The 26,710-nt window shown below is 37.1% G+C and overlaps 2 protein-coding genes across 2 annotated transcripts in view; both read right to left on the bottom strand.

Annotated features, from left to right (window-relative positions):
- The window catches only part of LOC134662046 (protein CREG1), a 550,933-nt gene that overhangs the window by 464,032 nt on the left and 60,191 nt on the right, over nt 1-26,710 (bottom strand). The window lies entirely within an intron of this gene.
- LOC134657093 (mannose-6-phosphate isomerase) lies at nt 16,387-22,070 on the bottom strand. Its single transcript, XM_063512649.1, has 7 exons — nt 21,844-22,070; nt 21,383-21,706; nt 20,335-20,476; nt 19,283-19,459; nt 18,659-18,823; nt 17,585-17,787; nt 16,387-16,601 (listed from the first exon to the last, which is right to left on the bottom strand). The coding sequence occupies exons 2-7, from the start codon at nt 21,698-21,700 to the stop codon at nt 16,395-16,397; spliced, it is 1,212 nt and encodes a 403-aa protein (XP_063368719.1). The 5' UTR covers nt 21,701-21,706; nt 21,844-22,070; the 3' UTR covers nt 16,387-16,394.

Here is a 26,710-nt window from a genome sequence, read left to right as displayed (position 1 = left end):
TACATACATGTATTATCGCGTTTGTCTTATTTGAGTTCCAAGTATACCTACAGTACCCTGAAAAATGTAAATGTTATTGAGTTTTCTAATTCTTTTAACTTTGCGATGGAATTATAAGAAGGTAGGTAATAAAAATTAGTCGGTATTTCTCTTATTACATATTCTTTGTGAAAATTGTGAAGAAATACACAAGTACATAGTGTATTATACAATTCGGGTAGGTACTTATATTTGCAATGCGCACGAACGTTCACATTCAATCATCCAATTTACTTTGATGCAATCGATCGCAATTTGATGCGTCAGATGAAGTCGGTATTAGATTTTACGCAACCGAGTCATTATTTTAATCGAAATACAGCGTATAGTATTAGGTAGCCTTGGACCAGTTGATGGTTGATGAGCTCAATAACCATGGTCGGATACTATTTATGCGAGCACATGCACAATGTTTCCGCGTCGAAAATGAACCAAAGGGAACTTTGTAGGGTGGTATAACTACATAGCCTTAATAATCTTTCAATTATTAAGAGGAACGCAAAATTGTAGTTTTTATATTGAATTGTTACACGACACAGGCAAATGCCGTGAAAAAATAAAAAAATACCTATTTGTATATTTGAAAGGGCAGACTTCAGTCAAAATCTTACTAGGTTAAAGTTGGCTAGATAAAGGGTCATTCTACCCTCATTCCCCTGGCTACACCTATTCGCAAATTCCCAAGAGATACCGCTTAGCTGTTTTGGTTGTAGATAGAACTTGGCACGGATTTTACACAGTCACCAAAAATGAGATGCTAATAAAGCGGAATTTCCTGGGAATTAGCGTTAGCGAATAGGTATGTCCAGGGAATGAGATTTTTGTAGAATTACCCTAAATCACAAAAAATATGTTTAATTTACATTTAACTGCAGTTGTACATAATTATATTTTATCCATTCCCTTCGTTTCGTCGCACTATAAAATACTTAGCAAGTGATAATGATAAATACCTAGATAGCCAAGCGACATCATGAGCAATATCATAAACAGACGTAGGTATAAGTATATTTTCAAAATAATTGAATTAAAACGTTTATAGTTTATACCCATTTTATTTCGCGCGTTATCCCTATTCCCCATTCAGTCGCAAGTTTCGCACGACGCACAATATCTCTTATTCTCTTCTCTCCTAATATCCCTTTTTTCTTCGTGGGGCTCTAAAACATGTTAGTTATTTCAGATTGCATCGCAAACCATTACGTTTTTTTAGGAAAGTAGATTATTTTAAGTCTGTGAGTCCTTGTTAAGAAAGCGTGAAGTGTTTTGGCAAGTATTACCATTAATTATAATTATAGTCTGGCTAATTTTAGCAAATGTTTGGTAGAACGGCAAGTACAGTTAGCAGCAGAAGTTGCTAAGCGGGCGAGGTGTTCAAAACTACCTTGACGCGCTCTTATTCTCTTAACAATAAAGTCGCGTCAAGATAACTTTGAACACCTCGCCCACTTATCAACTATTGCTGCTGACTGTACATTATGTTATTCTGCAAAGTTTCTGTAAGTCATTAAGTAATGTATAATATCTTAAATTTAAAAATAATTGTAATTATATCTTTATACCGATAATAACTCATACTCGTATTATGTCGCTTGTAAAATGTGCAAGGCGACGGTTCCTGATGTTGGTAAAGGAAGTTTATTTCTAGGCAATTAATTATTTGGATTTAATATTTTAAAGTTATGAAAAGGACTAGCTGATACATTACAAAAACTTAATACTTACACTCTGTTCAAAATGAGTCAATTGAAAACATCATAAATCAAAAACACTGTCCTTAATGATCCAGTGTCGCATAAAAGGACATTCGGACCTAATTCAATTAGGTGCAGCTCTTTGAAATATGTATTGTTTGTATATCAGATATGCGCGCCACATATGTTGCCCACGCGCGGGGTGGGCGGATCTAGCGCATTGCGCAAGCGCCGCACGACCGCCTAGGGACACCATTACAAATCAAATTCGCAGACAATTTCGCGAACACGGTGGATGAAACTGGAATCATGCCTGTCAACGCAGAACACGATTACCACCATGATTGAAGTGTGCCACCATTGGAATTTGATTTCGCAAAATTGTTATCACGGATTGTGAGAAACAACTATCTGGCATAGTTCACGTTTTATCGAAATTCCAAACATGGTAACCCTGATCTCTCGGGTTCTGGGCAAGGCCAGCAGACAACCGACTAATTGGCTAACATAGCTGCTCATATTAATGATCCTGCCATACTGTGTAGCTATTGAAAGCGTATGCATTTACAACCATAACCAACATTCTTTGAATAGGACTAATTTAATTTGTCGAAACTAATTAGATATATTATTCAGCTGTGGCCAAACAAATGAATGTAGACTTTGTAAGATTTATACTTTTGGTCTAAGATTATTGGAATGAATTAAGTAAATGAATGTACCTTTGAATGTATTGAAAGATTTAATGAAATGTTTAATAAGAGTGTTTATAATCAGGGCTATTACATTTTCCGGATAAATTGAAATAAGAATTAATTGCAACTGAATTCGCTTTTGTAAATAAAACGGCGATTATTCAATTGACGAATATAAAGTTCGTTACGATTATGTAGTAAATAACAAATTATGATGTCGATGTAAATTAAATGTAGAACGAATGGCACCGATTAAATTTGTGCTTATTAAGTAGTATCATTACGTTTAACGTTCATTGCGTGCGTGGGTAATGAAAAGATAATACTATATATTAACCAGTATAAAGTAACATGATTTTCGCCTGAAGTGTTTTATCTTAACTTAAATCTAAATAACGATTAATCAAAGTTACTCTGTTACTTTGGAGGCTGCTTATAAAACTTAATGGGATCATTTTACAGTAAGTGTTCAGTGCATTTTGCACATTTTAAATAATACTAAATGCAATATCCGAAATATAATTTCAGGTTATTAAAATGATTCATAATAATTAAGTTATGAAATTCAAGCAAGAATAATAAAGATATCTATCACTCACCGAATTCATTGAGCGCTGACATATGTTGAGTAATGTAGGTAACATATAAGCCAAACACGATCGGCATATGTTCGATGTGCGTTAATCTGGCTAACCCTACCTGTAATTGGACTTAATTTCAACAACTTCTCAAGGAGCCGATAGGATCTGGGTGAGTCGCTCGCGAGCTGTCAGAATGGTGTTTGCTCCGGGGTCGATCGTGTCGATGCTGGCACCGATAAAGTTTCCTTGTATTTAAAGGGATAAGATCACCATTAACTCTGAAGTGACCTTGCCAGAATAAAATAGCGTAGGCCCAATAAATCATCATTTTCAAAGAGTCTTGAAATTTTGACACTATATTAAATTACGTAGGTGGTAGCATCATTAACTAAACCACTGTTACGCATACCCCTGTGCCTGGGGAGGCGAGAATTGGGGAAGAAACCTACCCACTAACCCTACGCTGGTGCTACCCGCATTGGCGTATAGGGGTAGTCATGGGATCGCGAACATTTTACCATGTGAGTCCCCCCGGCAGCCCATAATATCTGGTTTACGCTAAATGAATCGCACCAGAGAGGAAGTTCAGGAACACTGTAACTTCCCCTTATACGAGTTTTGCATGAAATCAGTCTAAAGCGGCATTACCCATATGTCTCACTAAAACAATAAATCATACTTCGTTGTTGGTTATTGACAAATACCCGACTTCTGTCACCATACATCATGCTCTGTCCATTTGTCTAAACGCCTTGCGCAATGAACATGCGCTCATAGCGTTTGACCTAAAACTTTTTAAAGCTTTATTCCATTCAAAGAGCTAAAGTCAGTGCCTAGACAATAAGTAGGTAGAATAGAACATACGGCCGGCTTAGAAGTTCTTACATTTGGAAGTTATCAGAAACTACTAGCTAGCTACTATTATTAGGCGTTGATTGCTGGTAGCCTAGCGGTAAGGGCGTAGGTACTAGGTACTAAACCCCGGCTTGCACCAGTGAATTTTTCGGAACTTATGTACGATATTCGGCGAAGGAAAATATCCATCGTGAGAGGAACCTGGACTAATCCCAATAAGGCCTAGTTTCCCCTCTGGGTTGGAATGTCAGATGGCAGTTGCTTTCGTAAAAACTAGTGCCTATGCCAGTTCTTGGGATTAGTTGCCAATCGGACCCCATGCTCCTATGAGCCGTGACAAAAAGCCGGAACAAGACTAGGAAGATGAATATCGGGTTAGGCAATTTGTAATGTAAAACGTTTCTAAGTACCTACCTAATACTTACTAAACTACTTATAAACACAAAAGTTTAAATAATAATTGTACAGGACCTGTACCTACTACAGGTTACAGGTATACATTTGGGAGTAAGTATTTGGTTATGTAAGTGGAGGAAAGTGTTACTTTTTATGATATTCGTAGCTAATTGGTAATCAATTGATTATAGAATTTAAACTCGGCCTCTCTCAGATCACAAATCTAATCTGTTACACTTCTGATGCAACTAAAAAGGTTTGATACTAGTATCGTATCATCAACTTGCATTTTAATGTAAGTATGTACTTGTTTTCAAACATTAGTGAGGTAATCTATCTAATTCTGGAAATCAAGGGATAGTTACGTGGATGTAAATACTATAGAAGGTAGGTACAAGTAACATCACAAGTAATTACTTAAGTATGCGGTGGAATGAGATTAAAATAAGTCTTACTCCCTGCAACACATAACTGCGTTCCGAACACTCGCTAACCTTAACCCAAGATCTAGATCATGCTTTTCGTACATCGATGTCATGTTACACTGGTTTTCTCGAAAACTCGCGTCACTCTCGGTCGCGCAACTGTAGGGGATACACAGCCACAGGCGTTTCCTTAATGTTGTTTATTTCCCATGAAGCAATGCACACACGCGTAATCTTTGGACAGGTTTATAAGACTCAAAACATAGTTTATGACATCCTTATGTACTTGACATGAAAACTGGGTATGCGTTTTCATAACTAACTAAATTAGTATGGATCCACTATGGATCCAACGAATAAACTGACAACTGAACTGACTGTTTTTTGAAAGGAACAAGCTCTTGTATGATAAGGATCTCGACCGAATTATAAGTCATCTTTTTAAATTTTTTCGAGAACGATTTTTTCTGCTTTATACAACACAACCGAGATTTGAACCATCGACTTTTGACACACATAATATGAAACGTTAAATAACTTATAGTCCAATAGAGGGATATTTTCTACACATTCAACGAAATAAACTTTCTCATGAATCAGGGACCAATCACCTAAACTTGCAGTCAAAGACTGGCATAATAATATTATCGTCCTATAATCTTATTTAGCTACATGCTGATTTTACTAAACTGCAGTCAACGGATCGTATGTGAGATAAGCTGAGAATTGAATTGCGTGTAGGGCTTAGTTCACTATCGTAACATGAGATGGTTCCATTAGATAACTGTGTGAGGCGTTAAAAACCTTGTATTTTGAGATTTCTGTACACCACAAGCCATTCATTATCATTTTTGGATCACGTGTTAGTACACATGTGTAGATACATTAGATAAGCGGTTGCCGTAACCAATGGACACTCGCAACTGAGAGTCCATCGTAACCTGTATTTTTTCCTTCCTCGAATTCTCCGTTTCCCGCGAATTACACTTCAGCAGGGAGCTCGTTCCACAATCATGGATTATGTTATGAGGTTAAATTTAGGTACTATTCTATTTAATGGTCATGTACCAAAAGCTGACTGTTAAATTCCCCTTATTAATTTGGCTATTGCCATCACTTACAAACGTCATGTCGCAAAAAATAGAAATATAACTTGGTCAACCAGATCTTGACAGTAGAAAAAGGCGGCAAATTTGAAAAATGTAGGCGCGAAGGGATATCGTCCCATAGAAAATTTGAATTTCGCGCCTTTTTTTACTGACAAGATTTGGTTGACCAGCTATACGCAAAAAATTAATCTAGTAATATGTGGATTAATAGATACAGTATAATGACAAATTATGTTTTTCTTTTACGGATAGGTGCTGACCATTTGTCTTTTCTAGGGATTATAACTAGATCATATACCTATTTACAAGCATACCTACTTAACACCTAAGCAAGCTAATAAAACGCCTTTTAAAGGTTTTATTTAGACCAATTAAATCCAGTTAGAGGCGTTTTCACGCCAATCAAAGCTATAATTTAATGTAACTGTACCTACTTATATATCGCTTATATATTTAATAGGTTCAATATCGGTTCTGAGACACATTATCCAATTAAGTTTGGTCACATGAGCTGGGGGGCTGCTAGTCAAGTGATAAACGTTTACAAAGAAACGCCGATCGGAACATATCTATACTGGAAACGATGAAGTGACTTTTGATACATTTTTATTAGAACCGCATACTTATTACAACGCAAGATAAGCGCAAGTTATAATTTGAAACTTCTTGGATTACGAATGCTCCAATGTGTCTGTCAAGCAAATAAATTGTAGTATCTAACTTATATGGTAGATACTCGTAGGTGGTCGTTTATTACTGCCCGTGAAATCATTATCATTAAACATTTCATTCAAACCAAACTATGTTCAATACACAGACACTTCTGATACAGTTTCAAAGTATTATGCTCGAATAGAAAATATAGATCACAACTGGGTGCGGCGCCTGAACCTAATATCACTTGCATGTGCCGAAGTTACACACTCTTAATCAGAACATGTAACGTTCGACTTAGGGCTCGCGGTCGTGTCCGTGATTCGTGAACCCGTAGCCGTGCGTAGTATTGAGTCGCTCACTCGTGAGGCACCTCATTTGTACCACTCATTTTGTTAATTTGTCGCAGGACTTCGTACCGCAAAAATGTCTTACTTCACTCCTCTATTCATTTTACTCATTTACTCGCGCGCATCACAAACACCTCTTGTCACACAAATAATTAACACACTTCAAATTTCAAAAAACGCTTATCCGTTCAAATTCACTCGCGAGTCTCGCGACCCTCAAAACTCATACAGTCCTCAAAACTCGCAAGGGAGTCCCTGCCAGTCCCTGGATCGCGCGAGGCGTTTGGTGCTCGCCTGCTCGCCGACACTCAAAACTCAAATGTCTCAAATGAAGAAACGAGTAATGGTCCACACTGTCAACTGCCGAACTACAAACCTTATTGCAACGACAAAAGGTTCACCGAGAAATGCCTTGAGTTTGTACCACTCACCGCCTCTCTGTGACATGAACCCCTCAAAAATCCTTTCAAAATGAAACAATGAATTAGAAATACCCAAAGAGGGAGTGAGACAGACACGCGACGTACTTCAATATCGCTTCGCGTCACTACCGAAAATACGTTAACAATTAAACACGAAAGACAACAAGCGTAAGCGCTGCAAGCTTTCATACATCCTACGCCTTTTTGATCCTAACTTACTTGTCAAAATGGCGCGAGAAATCAGTCACTAAAAGGAAGTTCGATGTGTTGCTTCTCTGTCGCACTTGTAAACTCGTAGGTAAGTGTGACAGGGACGCCACATGACGAACTTGGTTCGCGGTACGCGCTCTCAGACAGGCATTTACGAATATTGCTTAGAAACAGTAATCCTTTACCTCACCTCATTTGAAGTAAGACATTGTAACACCTCATTTTAGAAAATGAGTTACTCATACAAACTCATTTTAAATTGATGTCCTACCCATCACTAGCCGTGCGCCCGGTTTCGTGAATCACGGCAACGGTTTTCTGGTCCGTTCCGCACGTGACATTCGGTTACGTGAAATTAGGGTACGTGAATCCGTGTAGATCCGTGTAGGCGTGATCACGGCTTCACGTATCTTAAGAACACGCCGGTTCGGTCCGCCCGCGACGTTGAGTGAAGATACGATGCGGTCTCTAAGAGCTACGAATAAAACTGTATCGTGAGTTTTTTCTTCATAGCTCTAATTCCGTTTCATTACTTTTGAATTAAAATGTATTTCCAATAGTACGGCCTTTTAAATATTAATCAGTAATAAATTAAAAGAACCAAACATTAATTACAATGAATAGCTACTTTAATAAATTCTAAACTGCCCTCTCCAGATTAAATAAAAAAAGCGGCCAAGTGCGAGTCGGACTTGCCCATGAAGGGTTCCGTATTTAGGCGATTTATGACGTATTAAAAAAAAACTACTTGCTAGATCTCGTTCAAACCAATTTTCGGTGGAAGTTTACATGGTAATGTACATCATATATTTTTTTTAGTTTTATCATTCTCTTATTTTAGAAGTTACAGGGGGGGGGGGGGGACACACATTTTACCACTTTGGAAGTGTCTCTCGCGCAAACTATACAGTTTAGAAAAAAATGATATTAGAAACCTCAATATCATTTTTTTAGACCTATCCATAGATACCCCACACGTATGGGTTTGATGAAAAAAAAATTTTTGAGTTTCAGTTCGAAGTATGGGGAACCCCAAAAATTTATTGTTTTTTTTCTATTTTTGTGTGAAAATCTTAATGCGGTTTACAGAATACATCTACTTACCAAGTTTCAACAGTATAGTTCTTATAGTTTCGGAGAAAAGTGGCTGTGACATACGGACGGACAGACAGACGGACAGACGGACAGACGGACAGACAGACAGACATGACGAATCTATAAGGGTTCCGTTTTTTGCCATTTGGCTACGGAACCCTAAAAAGCGGCCAAGTGCGAGTCGGACTCGCCCATGAAGGGTTCCGTATTTAGGCGATTTATGACGTATTAAAAAAAACTACTTGCTAGATCTCGTTCAAACCAATTTTCGGTGGAAGTTTACATGGTAATGTACATCATATATTTTTTTTAGTTTTATCATTCTCTTATTTTAGAAGTTAGGGGGGGGGGGGGGGGGGGACACACATTTTACCACTTGGAAGTGTCTCTCGCGCAAACTATTCAGTTTAGAAAAAAATGATATTAGAAACCTCAATGTCATTTTTGAAGACCTATCCATAGATACCCCACACGTATGGGTTTGATGAAAAAAAAATTTTGAGTTTCAGTTCGAAGTATGGGGAACCCCAAAAATTTATTGTTTTTTTTCTATTTTTGTGTGAAAATCTTAATGCGGTTCAAAGAATACATCTACTTACCAAGTTTCAATAGTATAGTTCTTATAGTTTCGGAGAAAAGTGGCTGTGACATACGGACGGACAGACAGACGGACAGACAGACAGACATGACGAATCTATAAGGGTTCCGTTTTTTGCCATTTGGCTACGGAACCCTAAAAATACCACGAATTTGTAAAACAAAACATCGCGGTCACTTCTTTCAACTTCACAAACAAAAGGTAAAGCCCACAGCTACTTATGTATATTGTTTGTTTCATTTTAATAAGTCGCTCGCAAATCTTATTATCTTTGCACGTGCAACTGCACTTCTTATCTACAAAAAAAACCCGGTAGGTTGGCTTAGCTTGTTAGTCATACAATAAAACACTCTAACAATAATATGTCATTATTACCTTCAATCTAGAAATAAACAGTACTCTTTAATGTGCCGAAAGTTCGAAACTGATAAGAACTGCAGCTGTGTACTTTTTTTCCGTGGCCCCGTACATGTGTTTTTGTTGAATTTGTTTACCTGTATTACTTTTATCATACCTACCGAAGATTTGCAGAAATTTACCCTTTTGTTTCTTTGAATTAGGATTGCCTTGTTAAATGTTAATATTTAGGCTACGTTATATTCTTTGATAGTAGCAAGCTTTTACAAGTGTGTTTCATTCATTTAATTAATACTTAAGAGAAAAAATGTGTTCTCTTGATTTAATAATAACAACCAGTAGCATAGCGTTGCTTAAGTTCATAATTATAATGATACTTACTAGGGAGTTTTACACCTTATATTTATATTAGTGCAATGCAACGGGCAGGTCTCTAAGTTTTGACTAAAATCAATAGCTGATTATACAGAAAACAGAATAACCCCATAAATTATTTAGATATAACCATTATATTCAAATCGATGCAAAAAATACAATTTAAGTTTAATTCACACGTAAATGTTTGTCCGACGAACGTCCCGTATTCAATATACTAAGTGGTAACTCAATTCAATAATACTTAGTCCTTATTTATTTTTCTCCCGGGCGTCTCTAACCTACGAGACGTGCGATAAGTATCCAACGGAACCCAGCCCGAAGCTCCGCACACGAACGCAGGTACGGGCTACGTATCATGGCGTGTCACGGCGTGTCACGTGAATCCGGACGCGAACGCAGGTACGAGGTACGTACCTTGCCGTGTTCGTGAAATTCGTGATCTTAGTACCGCCGGGCTTAAGAACCCGTAGCTACGGATCGGCGTGTATCACGGATATGGAGCCCTAGTTCGACTATCACGGACTGGAAATATTGATATTGGCAAGTCGAATGCTTTGGTGCAGGGTATATGGTAAATTAGAGGCAGTTCTGACAAGGTGTACATAATGTATGTATTTAATGGGCCGCTCGACCAAAATGGCGGGTTCGAAATCATTGCATAATTTTAAAATGCTCGTAGAGCGCTGAAATTCAGGATGCTAGTGCGAAGCATTTTTTTATTAAAAGAAATTGAACAGATTTTAACGAATTTAGATATCTCCCGACCGGTTAGAGGTATTAGGAGGCTGGTGTTCGACTAAGTGTCGGCGAAATTTACGGCGTATACCTAAGTTCCCAAGGCCTTTAAGGGTTTTATCCTTAAGAAGGTCGTTTTGTGGAGTTGTTTTGAACACACAGATATTTCGAGATAAATAAAGCAATTACAATACAATGCAACGCAATTTATCAATCAGGAGGCATTATCGGGCTTCATATGAACATTTGACATGCCAAGTGCAAAGCCTCCGGCAACCATTCGTCAAGTCGCATGGGCATCTTATCGCGATAAAGTAACAAACCTAGCCTAGCCCTCGAATTAAAACATATAGTAACCGGGCCAAGTTGACCTATATATTCACAAAACGTACCACTCATATTTGAATATATTTATAGTACATTTTGATCTTCTACTTCTAGCAAGTATTTCTAATGCAAAGACACATTTATACTGGTCAATTCAAAACAGATCGGTCGGTACCTAAGCTTCGTAAATGGTCCCCCAGATTCAAATCTGAATCGCAATCTACAATCAGACATTGATTAACTTTCTCATGCTCTTATAGTATTATGTTTATCGAATGTAATATAAACTCTACTCTGTTTTAAATAGAGATTAATTTCTAATGTAATCCCAAGAAAAAGATATGACGATGTAAACGTAAGCAAGTTCTATTGATATTACTCAAATGGTAAATCAGGTTTAAGTAGGTATGTGGTAAAAGGTGTGTCAACGCGGCCTATATCGCAATTTTGATTCCCCGAAATAATCAGTCAGGCCACATGCTGAGATAAAATACGAGTACATGACTGATATATTGTATTTTTTGTTAGTCGGTAAGTACTTTATGCCCGGTTGTACATACAATGTTGCAGTTTATTAACGCCCTGGAAATAATTAAGGAAAAACAGACCAGAATATCATGTTTAACTTACATAATATTTTTATGAGAATCTGAAATGTTCTGAAAATAAAACTATCTTTCAAGGTTTCAAAACGATTCGATCAAAGTAGATTACTAAGCTATAGGTATTCGCATTCATTTCCCTTTCTTGTTAAATATTCAGCAACAATTATTTTATTGTGGTTACCAACTAAAGATGTCTGCAACCTTCGAGCGTTACATCGTCCGAAAAGTGACTGCGCGAAAAATTTGGTAAGACCTCATCGACCACAAAATCTCGTATCTCCCTTACTTTTTATTTTCAGTAGCAACCTTATGCTCTACGTGAAAAAGTTGATTTTTCAATGATACAATCAAGTATGATAGGAGCTTGTGATGGGAGGCAAACGTTACGAAACTGTCCTATTAATTAACAACCGAATGCAAATTTACCGCGAAGATAGGCTGCGAAATAATGTGGAATCATTCGTGCTTATTATTTTTTGTTCCCACAGTTTAACGAAATAGTTACCGACAATACATAGTAGATACCTGCTTACTAGGGCCTACTTACTTACTACTTCTATTGTTTATTTTGTCAGGTGTGTGAGATAGGATAATTACCTAACTATTGTAGGTACTGTTCAGGTAGGTACCTACTTTTATTTTAAAATATTGAAATTCGAATAGTGATAGTTACTTATCTCCTGCCTTTTGAGCGCCTTAAGTATAACAACGAGCCCCATCATATCCGACAGAATACCCCTACTGCTGGACAAATGCCGGCCCCAAAGATATTCTCAAAAATCTCATCCAACGGTTTTCCGCCTTCACCAGATGTTCAGTCCAATTTGTTGGTATTTATCCACGCTAAGCTAAATTATACTTTGTCTTTATTTTTATTTTGTCAGAACCTATTGGATATGGTGTTAATGGAGTTAAAAAAACGCGGTGTACCTATATATATGTTACGCTACAATCAAGCTAAATTGTTTAGGTACCTATCTATGAAATGGGTATTATATAAATGTACCCATGAATAGATTGCAGTTTACCTACTACGTTAACGGGATCGATCAGAAATGTCGCAACACACATGTGTCAATATTTAGACATTCGCGGCGCTGCACAGCCTTATAAGGCTCCAGATAAGTGGATAGTCATTCGAATAACCCGTTCAAATAAACACAATTAAATTGCTATCGAATTCGGAACAAAATTTATGTCTCTAAAAGAATTCGAGCTATTGAAATGTATCAATCAGTCCAAGTTGAGAGAAATCGCGCGATAATAAATGTCATAAATTTATCGAAATTCAGAGTGAACTTGGAATTATATTGTGGCGTGTTGTAATGTGAGTTTTTACGGTGTGTAGAATGTCGACATAACCTACGACGGAAGAGAGAAGATGCCAGAGATGGTTAAAGGAGATCAAACCGTTGAATAAGGACATGGAACGGATGGCGCGTCAATAGAAGCCGTTTGTGTCGCTAGATGGTCGCTAGTGTCAGTTTTTTCCTTTTACAGGACAGGTTTGACGAGAATTCGTTTCCTCAATCAACCTTAATTACTTAAAACCCAATCTGCATTGTACTCGTAAGTGAAGATATTGCGTTAGATTGCCACTTCCGAAATTGTTTCTAGGTGCGTTTAAAACTTGACAAGTTGACAACGTCAAATACAGTGGAGTGACAGTGGATGACCTGGTAGCTCAGTTGTGAGCATGGTCTAATAAAACATGGTCTTCTCTTCCCAGAGTGTCACTTGCCTACGTCACAATAACATTGCCACTTTATTTCAACATAACATGTTGCATGGGTACATTATATCTATGGTTAATAAGTTAATTTATTTCTTTATAATTTAATAATTTTCATTTATATATATTTTATCTTAAATTTTACAATAACACGTCATTTTTAATTATTTGTTAACAATATCTTCCGATTCACGAAAGAAATTTCAGACGTTCGGGTAATTCTGTTTACACTACTGGCAACACAGGATAGCGCTGTCACATTTGACAATCCGCCATTTTGTCCCTGACCGACCGTCCTTGTCGAACGCGTGTTAATTGTTATTTCCTTCTCGCTCAGTGTCAGCAGTCGCAGTGTTTTCCAAACTTTTCACGTCGTAAGCTTCGTAATTAATGTTTTGTTACGAAAATGGTTGACTGCTCTATTCGGAACTGTAAGAGTAGGAGTGAAAAGTACAGTATAGATTTGTTTTATTTTACTATGTTTCTACATGAATAACTTAAAATTAATGCCGTTAAAATAATTTTCACAGTTGGTTAAAATTCTCCCACATTTTAAAGTTTGAGAACCTGTAAACAGCATGATGACGTAGGCAAGTGACAGTTAGGTCATTCGCGAATCTCGGAAGAGAGTACCAGGCGGAGTATATTATTATACCATGGTTGTGAGCAAAGAGTATAAATAAATAGTGAACGATGTGCTTCGACAAGTAGGTGGCCGGGACAAATTTCGCAAAAAATAACTTTTGCTTTTACTCGACTTGCGAGACAGCAAGATATTTACTGCTTTAAATTTAATAAAGTACTTAACTCAACACAGCATTAATTGTAGTTTCCGTTCTTATTAATTGAGTGAGATTGGATAAGAAGTAGCCGAGCTAAATGTATATAATTGTGGGTTAATTCGATCAGTTCCGCTCGTACCTACAGTCTTTACACAAGACAGACGTTCCAAGCCATTTAGTACTGTTTGCCCGACATTGTAAAATATAGATACTAATGAGTTTCTTTTTGTAATTTCATTAAGTGAGGGGGGGGGGGGGGTGGGATGAACCGTATGAATATATCCACTACTTTTCGATTTGTTTTGCTTTCAATTTTTTGCAGATACTCCTACGCGCAGTCTATCCACCTTGTTTTTTCTAAAATTTGAATCTTACGGCACAGAAAGTTCTAGGAAATTTCTATCCTTTCCAAAATGACAACTTCCTTTAATGATTACTTATGAATATTTTCATAAACTTTGCGAGGGCTTTCGCAACTTGTAAATGGTATTTGGGCTCTATAACCGCGAAAATCGAAGATCGTCAATTGCGGGCATTTTTCTCTGTCACTCTAATTATGTCGTTATAAGAGTAAAAGAGAAAGATCCCCGCAATTTGGGAAATTCGGTTTTCGCGGTAGGCCCCCTATAACTGGTGAAATCGTTATCTGCATCTCTATCACTCTTGCATATTCGATAGGCAGAAAGGCAGATAGATACATAGATATTTGACTACGGTCTCTTCTCTATACCTTGTGCACTCGTATTTGCGTCATTTGACACATGACACTGACAACAGCAATAGAACGTAAAATATCTTGCACATCGAAATTACAAAGGAAGACAACTGCATTGCGAACGTTTACGTTCTACGTCTTTTTTTTTTTAATTTAGGGTTGGCCGGACACTACCGTTATAAATCGGTAGTAGTCTAAGTAAATCGATATAAATTTTTCATTTTAGGTCGCAACAATTCAATCCAATGTTTTATTCATAAAATATACATTTTACACGTCAAATTCTTAAAGATTATTAAATTTAGGTAAATTTTGTTATAAATCATTCATATTACAATAGTTATTAGATATTTATAACAAAGTATTATTAAATGTATTATGTCTTCTTATTATTATTTATTAACCATATAATTCTAGCTTTATTTAAATCTCAAATAAAAATTCATTAAACGTCACAATTCGATACCTCAGTCTAGGTGTCATCCAATCGTAATCGCTTGCTGTGACAATCGATTTGGGTTAGTTACATCTCTATATACGTCAGTCATAATGTGTCAAAAGACGCAAATAAAAATAATTCCACTATAATTCATGTCTATTTTGGGGCTCTTTGTGGTTATGTAGGTGCTGGCGATCTCTTAAGCCCTTGCTACACGGTCGCCGACAAGCCTTCTAACCGTCTGACCTTGGTCTGTCCTTGGTAAGTTTTGGTCAAATTTTGTTGGAAACAACTGTCTACACGGTCCGTCCAGACCAAGGCCACGCGGTCTGAGGGGCTTGTCGGCGACCGTGTAGCAAGGGCTTTACTGATCCGTACTTACGTAACTTTTTATTTTGGGCATCGTGCAGTGGAAATTTGGACTAGGTAAGTACCTAACTCCGATGAAATTTAATATAGTTATAGTTATAGCGTTTGTCCAATGACAAAACCGATAAATAATTGGAAATGAAATAAAAACAAAATCGGTAATATTTTAGCGTATATTGAGATAAACATTAATATTCGAATATTTAACAGTCAAGTATGATATACAACAAAATATACTATTATTGTGATGGTGATGATTTTTTTTATTTAAAAACGGCGAAAGGAATGTAAAATCTAGTGCAATACAAGTATCGTTGCAAAGAATTGCCTATTTTTTACACATAAACAATACTCATTTTCATGTAATAAAATGGTACATATTCGAGGTAAATTCTTCATAAAAAGTGACCTATTTTCGTCACTCGTGTAACAATCAATGGCTAATAAAATTGAGCTATAATAATAATTGAATCTAAAATAATTTTCTTAACAGTAACATGTAAATCGAATGACATCACACATTTCATAAACAAAATATAGGGAAACCTATAAAACGCTGTTGAATTCTCGTATTTTTCGCATACGATATATAGTCTGTCAAGCCGGATATGTCAGTAGCAATGTAAAGCAAACTAAAGTATGGTATCCCTAGGAAACGAACAAAAAGCAGCAATGTACATCGAACATCGATGAAATGTAAACCTTTGATGTAAACAAAACCGTTCCACAGATAAGATATAAATGACACGCGATTTTAGAATAATTCAAACGTAGTGTTGCTAAATCTGCCGCCTTTTTCTACTGACAAGATTTGCTTGAACGAGTATACTTCTTAAACGTTGCATATGGCCTGGTATAGCTCCAAATGGCTCCCAGCATCAGGTGTGAGTGTGAGTTGACGACTGGCCTTAAGGAACAATACGACGCCGGGCCGTGCTCGTACCGGCTCCGTGTCGCAGGCAGACCCGGTACCTGAGGTTACTATTAGCAGGCTAGGGCTGGCGCGGATGGCGGTGTTGTAGCTGTCTCCGCTCTCAACCTAGACAAATAAACCTTGATAATCATAGGAATATGCCATCGTAACGACATACGCGACAGCTGGGGTGCTGTTGTGTTATTCTTATGAAAATAGATAAATGTATTTAAACCGACCTGCACCCCAAGCACATGATTGGCGCGACAGTATCTCGCGGCGAGATAGACTACCCGTCTTTTTCTAACTATGTTAATAAAAGAGGGACGGGTAGTCTATCTCACCGCGAGATACTGTCGCGCCAATCATGCGCTAACCCGGCAGTTAACTTACATTCCATTAGCTTAAAAGTAACACTGTGTTACATTGTTTCTCATTAATATGGTAGACTGTTGAACAGTTTGTATCCTCGGATCAATGTTGTTTTATCTCCATAGCCCGTAATATGTATTTATTAAATTGTATTATATTTATTTATTTATTTATTTTAGTTTTATACAGTTGTAGCTAGCTTGTTTAGGTTTATATTAGTCTTAGTTAGCTTTAAGTTTGATCTGTATTTTATATCTTCTAAAAAGTTCTATAGTCTGTAAATTGTATTTCTGAAAATAAACTTTGGCCTTCACTATTTGTTTGATGCTGGCTGTACCACTTACCTCCTACTTTGCAGTCAGTAAAGGGACACAGTTTGTCTGCAGGCACACTTCGGCAATGTTAAACTCACCCGAATCTTAACGACGGCAAACTCCGGCACAGATATTATAAGTCCTTCTCTGTAGGAACTTTCTTTAATTCTTGTAAAATTTTCACGGAATTTTTGAGAATTTTACCATACTTTTCGAATTTTTCTGTAAGTACATCTGTAGTGTGGCTTCACTCAACGAGAACAAAAGTAGGTACAAAGTTAAGAATTTTACGGTTCTCTGTCAAGAAGCGAACTATTTTACTAGTAGATATGTCCGAATTTGAGTAAAATTTCTCTGCCGCCTACCTTCTATTTTGCGGCAAATAATTTGTCCGTAAACACATTTTGGCAATATGAAACTCACCCTAATCTTAACGACGGCAAAGTCCGGCACGGGCGGGCGCCATATGCAGCTGTTGCCGTCCTCCAGCTGCGGGCTGAACAGCAGGTGGTCGGGCGTGTAACTGCTGTAGTCCAGCATCTCCAGCAGGCGTGGCACGTCCATCAGCTTGGGCGTTAGGCCCGCGCGAATCACGTTGTCGGAGCATGCCATGCATTCTATGCAATCTGAAAGTAGCATATTGCTTTTGAATTATTTATTTATTTATTTTATTTAGAAATTTAGTTCAGGCAACAAGGCCCATATTACAGAAACAGAATTATGGACAGAAAAGTATGCAAGTACGATAGATGGATAGAATAACTCTTTGGCACACCTCAGTAAAAGATATGGCTTAAAGAAAAACCTTGGAGGATACAACTAAACGGAGTAGCCATTAACAGGCTTTCCCCTCTGTCGAAAATAGGCGGCCAACGGTCATACACAATGTATGGACTGACGTTTATCTGACATGGCTATTTTTACGTTACGCATACATTTGACGTTCCCCTCCCCCGCAAAAATCGGCAGACTGTTTTGTACAGAAAATTACAGACATGGCGTCTCCGTTTGATTATATCCTCCAAGAGAAAAACAATTTATTAAAGATAGAGGCAGACAACAGGCGCAGGCGGTCTTATCGCTAAAGAGCAAAGACCGAAGAAGCGAGAAGCGAGCGAAAGAGCGGAAAAGAGAGAGAAGGCAGGGTTAAGGTACAAATGATCAGCCAGAGGGTTTACAGCTAACATTAAATGTTCGAGTTAGGCCCTAAGATTGGCCAGGGCTGAGCAAAGTGGAGTGAAGTTAACGTATGTGGCGCTAGCACCCCCTTGCTGGGCTATCCTATAGCTCAATAAACATCATTTATTCATCACCTCCGCTAATGTAGTGTAGGCATGTGGAATGTTAGCTTTCAGGAATATGGCCCGGCTGGGCCGCAACTGTGGATAGTTCATGAACTACGGCGTGTAGCAACCCACATCGCTAGGGAATAAAGAGTTCAGACGCCAAAGCAAAAGTACAGAAAAGAGAATGATTCCAACAGATGGTTAAACTTACCTCCGCTGATGTAGGCATGGGGCAAGTTAGCGTTCAGGAATATGGCCTGGCCGGGCCGCAATTGCAGGTAGTTCATGAAATACGGCGCGTAGCAACCCACGTCGCCCGGAAACTCGGTGTGCAGGCGCCGAACCAGCGGGTACAGGAGAGATGATTGGGTTGATTCTGAAAAAAAAATATATCGTACATGTTTATTCTTTTTGATACATTCAAGCTACTCGTTTTTTTACTTGTCTTTCAGTCAGCCTATTCAGACTTTGACCACACATAATAAAATGACAAGCTAAATAATAGTGGTTTGAAAAAGTTTTTTTTTTGTTTTGTTATCTAATGTTTGATATAATCTTAAAAGATTATGCTTTTTTCGGGCCATTTTCTACTACTCATCAAGACAATTCAAACAAGCTCACTCAAAGAATTTTCCTTGTTTTATCACAGAATTACTATGTATGTCACTCTTCAATCACTATCATCAGACCAGAGACCCTTGAGGGTACCATAATGTGCCTCGCCAAATTCACGTAGGTATGCTATCACTTCAATCATAAACTGGGATATGAGTCATATTTAAGTTACTAAATTCGATGCAACTAGACCTAGATTAAGATTAAATCTAATACCCACCTTCCTTCTCTAACCTATCCAGCAAACTCTGCAAACTGGCAGCTACAGCTGCCTTGTCACTCGTCATCAAGGAGCTGAACACTTGCCTCAGAGCAACGCCGCTTTCCCCAGATTCCTTGTGAGCGAGGAAGGTGTTCACACTTTCTTCTGATAATATCCTAGTCAGCTCCGGCAATTCTGTAAATTATATATTAGTTATATTATAAGTATATTAGTCATTATAAAAAGGCTGCATGCAACTGTTGAATGAAGATGAAATTCATGAAATGAAATGGAAGATCGCTTATGGATGTAGAGAAAAGCCCTGAACAAAAGGCTTTTCGCGGGTAATGATCTTCACATCCATAAAGATCGGTTTTCCTAGGATATTAGCGGTGCCGTGATATAGCGGCCGTCTCCATACTAAATAATACGGCTAAATATGGATGTCGTAGTATTTGTATGGAGACGGCCTCTATTTCGGCACCGCTTTCGGAGGAAACCAAAGCTTAAGCGATCAGATGGACAGCTCACTGATAGGATAGGGTGAGAAAAATTGCCAGTCATAATGAACTATTCTAATCACTACATAGTATAAAACAAAGTCGCTTCCCGCTATCTGTCTGTATGCTTAGATCTTAAAAACTATGCAATGGATTGTGATGCGGTTTTTTTTAATAGATAGAGTGATTCAAGAGGAAGGTTTTTGTATAATTTGTTAACCCGTGCGAAGCCAGGCTTTGTCAGTAGAAAAAGCAGCTTTGTAAAATGTAGGCGCGAAGGATCGACCACCTATGCAAATTTTGAATTTCGCTCCTTTTTCTACTGACAAAATTGACTTGCCAGAGTAGGTACATAAAATTTGTTGCTTTTTAATAATCATTGATATTGTAATACAAAGTTCTCATGGTTGCCAAGTTTACATCAAGTAAAACAAGTTGCATAGTACAGCCTGAAAAAAAACCCATGTTATAATAATATTATACCATGATTCGGATTCGGACCGCGGTCCGGCATTTGGTGACCCCTGCTCTAAATAGAGGAAAAGTAAGTTTGTATATGCCATAACTTACTTCTGAGATGGTTTTGAATCTCCTCTAAAGGCCGGAACCCACAGAGAGCTTCAAATGACGTCAGTGCGATGGCCAGCTCAGGCTTGTGGTTGGGGTCTTTATAGAGATCTGGGAAGTTTCTGTGGAGATCTTCTGCTTGTTCCTATAAAATTAATAATCATGAACCGGAGGTAAGTTTGGCCATGTTGTAATAGGTGCAAGATAAGAATTGATGTTTGACAGTTACGAAATGACCATTCAGTCAAATTAAATGGTAGATATTAGCTTCATAATTATATTAAATAAGGGGCAATTGATAACTGTTAAAATATCAATTACCGAATTCTTGTAATGAGTAATGACACATTTTTTAATTCACACTTATTAGGGTTCCGTAGCCAAATGGCAAAAAACGGAACCCTTATAGATTCGTCATGTCTGTCTGTCTGTCCGTCCGTATGTCACAGCCACTTTTCTCCGAAACTATAAGGACTATACTGTTGAAACTTGGTAAGTAGATGTATTCTGTGAACTGCATTAAGATTTTCACACAAAAATAGAAAAAAAAAACAATAAATTTTGGGGGTTCCCCATACTTAGAACTGAAACTCAAAAATTTTTTTTTCATCAAACCCATACGTGTGGGATAGGTCTTCAAAAATGATATTGAGGTTCCTAATATCATTTTTTTCTAAACTGAATAGTTTGCGCGAGAGACACTTCCAAAGTGGTAAAATGTGTGTCCCCCTCCCCTGTAACTTCTAAAATAAGAGAATGATAAAACTAAAAAAAATATATGATGTACATTACCATGTAAACTTCCACTGAAAATTGGTTTGAACGAGATCTAGTAAGTAGTTTTTTTTTAATACGTCATAAATCGCCTAAATACGGAACCCTTCATGGGCGAGTCCGACTCGCACTTGGCCGCTTTTTTTTCTTAATAATATGATAATTTCCAGAATGTAAATAATCATCTCCTATTGCACATTGGCAAATAGCGAATAGAGGCAAAATGTTTAATGGCTTTAGTTTAGATATCACGTGGAATTTTAAATATTATTCATACCTTGTTTGGGTGAGCCTGCACAGACAAGGCTTTGCGGATTGACAAGACTTTGAACAGAAAGGGCACGGCTACTCCAAACCTCCTCTTCACTGCCGGCCCGATAGCATCCAGGTTATCTTTAATATACTCCGACAACAACACATTTCTTTCTAAGATAAGAGATGGGCCATTAGGATGTGTACCCATCCACAACTCGGCATAGGGCTTTTCTGGGTCTATTGTGGCATTTGGGTCAGCACTGGACAAAAATTTTGCTACTGTACTATCGGGGCCCAGTTTACCCCAATCATAATTCTGTACTTTATACTGCAATTCCATTGTGTCCTGGAAAAATAACCTCTTTGAATCAATTTTATGTTTATCACAGTAATTATAAATATAAGGTTATATTACAGTAAATGTATTGTGTCTTCAAATGTCCACTCACAACTAACCTAAAGATATAGATACTTCATACTTACTTTGTTTTAAACAATTTGATTCAATCTATATCTGAGGAATTTAATCACAAGTGTGATGGTAAACCTTTTGAACAGAAACAAACTTTTTCAACAGGACCGACAGTAGTAAAGAGTCGGTTGTTTTATTAATTGACTTGATTGGAAGGCAATTGACACAATTAAAATTCTATATATTTCTTAGAAGTTTTAACTAGATAACTTTGTGATGTATGCAAAGCGAGAAATCTAATCACACACTGTGTACGTTCTTATATCATCTCGCGTGCAACTCAAAACGTCTCAAACATAAGCTTTGTCTGTCATTCATTGTATTTTATATAGAAATATTAGGTAAAATCGATGGGTCAGAAATAAACTACATAAACCAAGTTTATCAATAATACTAATAATGATTGGGGTAATTGATTTCATTCTAATTTAATATGTATTCGTTCTAGTTTTAGCTTTGCTTTGGTTAACGCTGCACAATAAGTCGTGATATTCGAACGAGTTTTCTGTGACGTTTGACGCGTTGTCAAATTTGACAGCCGACAGATTAGTTTTTTTTCTGAGCTATTTATACTATGACCGGAGACTATTCAGCTTTTTATAGTTTTAAATGGATAAGCTCAAATATAACTTGGTCAACCAGTGGCCTATTTTATAAAGCTACAAGTTACAATTTACAAGCGGAAGTCTCGTTCTAACACATAGGGTTAGAAAGAGACTTCCGCTTGTAAATTGTAGCTTTATAAAATAGGCCACAGATCTTGACAGTAGAAAAAGGCGGCAAATTTGAAAAATGTAGGCGCGAAGGGATATCGTCCCATACAAAATTTGAATTTCGCGCCTTTTTTTACTGACAAGATTTGGTTGACCAGCTATACATAAATAATTAAATGAATAGGAACTTATATAATTAATAAGGATAATAAGACATTCTCTTATAGTAGGTACCTAAAATGTATGCAACAAAATGTTAATCTACCTACATGATTATGGTTTGCTATTAAAAAATTATAGACCACGTTTAATCCGTTCATCGAAGGTTCGTCGAGAATATTAAATTTGCATGAAAAAGTACGCTTATACAAGGCACAATATTGCAAAATTAAAGCTCAGTCAGCATCAGAAATGGATCGACCACGCCCTCTTAGTACGAGTTCCAAAAGGTTTTATTGTTCATTATGCCGCATTTATACCAACTCCGGGACACAGCTTGAACAACACTTTAGTGGCGAAAGGCATCGATATCGACGCATGAAGTCAACATGCAGTGAACGCGAACTTTGCACGTCTGAAATGGACGGTTACAGTCCGACGTTTTATTTCCCAATACTCATGGTAGTTTTCATGACGGTTTATTTGTTTTCTTACATAATTGCAACGTTATCTAACCGATATTTACGGTGCGAATATTAATTAAAGGTCACATAGGTATATGGTGTATAGTCAGGAGCAAAAATACTATTTAAATAAAGTCCGTCAACCAAATCTTGTCAGTAGTAAAAGGCGGCAAATTTGAAAAATCGCGGGTTAGCAACACTGTGTTCAAATAATTCCAAAACGCGTGTCATCTGTGTTTTATCTGTGGAATGTGGATCGTGAATGACTGCCGTCACCTTATTTGTTTTCATTTGGTTTTCATTTTGAATCGTTTCTGTTTCAAGAGATATTTCTGCTGTCACCATTAAATACCAATACATTAAATAAGAATAAGCAAAGCTAAGGGGCCTACAATGTACAATCATGCTCGTTGATGGTAAACATTACTAAAAATTGAGGTTATGACAAGTACTGGAAGAACTCTTTCGAACTTTTAAGATTATGTTTGTTTTAGGGTTAAAAGGCATAAATAAAATTAAAACGTATGCCTAAATCTATGCAACAAGACCATAAATTGTGTACTGGAAACCGTCCATAGGCCCACATGTCTAATATTTTCAGCAATCAGTTGTGACTATTTACAAAGGTAAACCTTTTAAACAGTATTAAGAGCCTTGATTATATCGCCGTTCTTTCGCAATATCTACCTAATCCATACATGTTTGTTGCAGGATTAAATCTTGCCCAATATAAGGCGTTCGTAGTAGGTAGTATCTTTTCAGACAATACTTACCTATGGCGGTTTATGTACGTGTACAACGCAACCAAGTCGAAAAGTGACCCTTATCTTATTTACCTTTAAATTAAATAAACACCCAAATATCAGTTGTTTTATTTTTAATATGTATATTGTACAATATATACCAATCAAAAAAATTACACAGGTATGTCATATTCATCCAGAACAGTACACTAATTTACATTAACAAGTGGCATATTATATTGTAAATAACAAATATATGCACTATCTAATTATATGCATTTTGATATGATTTTATTTTAGTAAACTTAGAAGACATAGATAGGGAACAAAGAGAATATAAGCAGTTGTTTTTGATATCTTCAGATTTGTTCATCATTTTGATTAACATTGTTTTAACATCGCTTTTAAATTGTCCGTCCATGTTTCAATTTTTTTCAATAAACCGCGAGTGATAATTTGAATTGACGTACGCAGGGCGCGCTCAGCGGAAAAAAAAATCTGTTGGTTCGATGTACATTGCTGCTTTTCTTAGCGCAATACTGCTCTTTGAGTGTTGCCCTACTTTAGTTTGCTTTACATTGCTACTGACAAGATTTGGTTGACGGACTATATGTCTCTGACGCATTATAATATTTATAATATTATATACTTATATAAATGTATTTTTAGAAACGTAAAAAATCAACTACACAGTGCGTCGCGCTGAAGCGCATCATGTGTGCGGCTTGACACACTGATGTTAGGACAGGTAGCAGGTAGGGTAACTGCTATAGTTATTGGCCCCTCCATAGTAATTGGCTTCTCTTAACAATAAGGGCTCATTTAGACGGTGCGAGAACTCGCATGCGATTCATTACATTACATTGCGTCATTTGATCGGTCGGCTGAATTGTTGTAACCTCAATGGTCCACAATGTAACTAAAATCGTATACGAGTTCGCGCGCTGTCTAAATGAGCCCTATAGCAGTCACCCTAGGTAATTTTATCTTACTGTGTTATGATTTTTAATTGTGTACGTTTAATTATTTTTATAGCTGGTCAACCAAATCTTGTTAGTAAAAAAGGCGCGAAATTCAAATTTTCTATGGGACGATATCCCTTCGCGCCTACATATTTCAAATTTGCCGCCTTTTTCTACTGTCAAGATCTGGTTGACCAAGTATAGTAATGTTATAAGATAAGTAAGTTACGAGTAGGTACCTACTTCAGTGTTGATTATAAAAAAAGGTAAGATCTTTTTTTTTGTTAATCTGTTTTGAACGTAGCACCTATACCTAAATGCCTAATTATTGTGTTTCTACAGTGTTGTGCTCATGGGGTAGATACGGGCAAATCTATCGTATGACCACAAACGCTGCTAATATTTGTAAATATTATATAAATGCTGAATTCATTAATTACTTTGTACCTACTTAATAATATATATTGTATAAATCATAATATATCACAAATGAAAATAAAATAAATTCAAAGTAAATAAATTTTGTTTGTTACCTACATTAATTGGCTACATTATTTTAAGTTAAGGCACACCGCAACTAAATAGGTCAGTAAGTAAAAGGTACTTGTGTGAAAATGTTTATTTCTCATCCATAGAACGTCCAATTTTACTGCAATTTAATTTTGCGTTAAAGTCGTTTTTTAACGCCCATTAATTAGATTAGATATCTAATCTAGTGGTTCACGCGAACCTAGGTAATATTAGGTTCATAATGAATGACCGCATTAATTTTAATATTATTATAACTTGTGGATTTTATTTATTAAATCTTTCAATGCCAAGGACATCCAAGTCTAGAAGAAGTAGAAGACTATTGCATAAGCTAAGCTGCGCAAGATTAGGCAATTAGGTACACATAAATAGGCTAAGCAAAGCTATCACAGCTTATGAGCTTATACCTACATGCTGAAAAAGCAGCTTAGTTATCGAGGCGTAAAACAGGTTCTAATTAAAAGGTTTTGAATCTTACTTGTTTAAATCATTGAAATACCTACAGTCATTTAATTCAATCTCTGAAAATAATTACCTAATCTAAATCATTTCTTTCAAAATGTTTGAGACTATTCCAAACTCGCGAGTTTCCCCTGAAATTCAATTCCTTGTTTACAACACGTTCCCCTTCTTGTGCTGGCTTCAGGCCCTTATCAACAGTAGGTTTCTCTGGTAGAGCAAAACCAGATATGCCTCTACTGAATATCTCGACGTGAGGCTCATCGTCCATCAGCTTGCATTCACTAGCTTCAACTATTCCAGCATCACGGTACTTCGCGTTCTTATCTGTCGGGCCGAATTTAATTTCGAACTCTTTCAGGTCCAAGTATGGGTATTTTTTCATAATGACCAGTTGCTCATATCGGCGGAGGTCGTCGCCGCTTAGTATGCGTTTGACCTCAGCGTTATCAGACTCTGAAAATGCCTGTGATCGGATAAGCTGTTTGTTGGGTGTCATTTTCTTGGCTCGACCGGCACCAACACATTTTCGAGAACCTGTAGTAAACATTACTGACAAAGAAATTAACATACACTAGGTAGGTACACTGCTATTCAACTTCTAAAAACTTGTCTTTACCCTTTCTCCACGGCAAAGAAACCGCCATCGCCAGATCAATCGTACCTAATCCTAAAGCTAAGTAGAGTCTGTGCGGAAAGAGAAGAAGTCGTGAAATGTATGGGCCCCAATGCCCCAATATATATGTACATTCCACGATTCTTCTCTTTTCGAACAGACTCTACCTTGAGGCTTGAAGCCCGGACTAATATCTATAGGAAGACTTAAGTTATTATGTGTTTTTGACAT

This window comes from Cydia amplana, chromosome 2 (genome assembly GCF_948474715.1).
Source record: "Cydia amplana chromosome 2, ilCydAmpl1.1, whole genome shotgun sequence".
Lineage (NCBI taxonomy): Eukaryota > Metazoa > Arthropoda > Insecta > Lepidoptera > Tortricidae > Cydia > Cydia amplana.
The sequence above is the reverse complement of the archived record's forward strand: the minus strand, read 5'-3'. Positions and strand labels throughout refer to the sequence as shown.

Coding starts and splice junctions, on each gene's coding strand:
- LOC134657093 (XM_063512649.1), bottom strand. CDS start 21,700: ATGGAATTGCAGTATAAAGTACAGAATTATGATTGGGGTAAACTGGGC. Junction 17,788..18,658: donor CCATGCCTACATCAGCGGAG/GTAAGTTTAACC, acceptor TGCTACTTTCAG/ATTGCATAGAATGCATGGCA. Junction 16,602..17,584: donor TTGCCGTCGTTAAGATTAGG/GTGAGTTTCATA, acceptor TTATTTGTCTAG/GTTGAGAGCGGAGACAGCTA.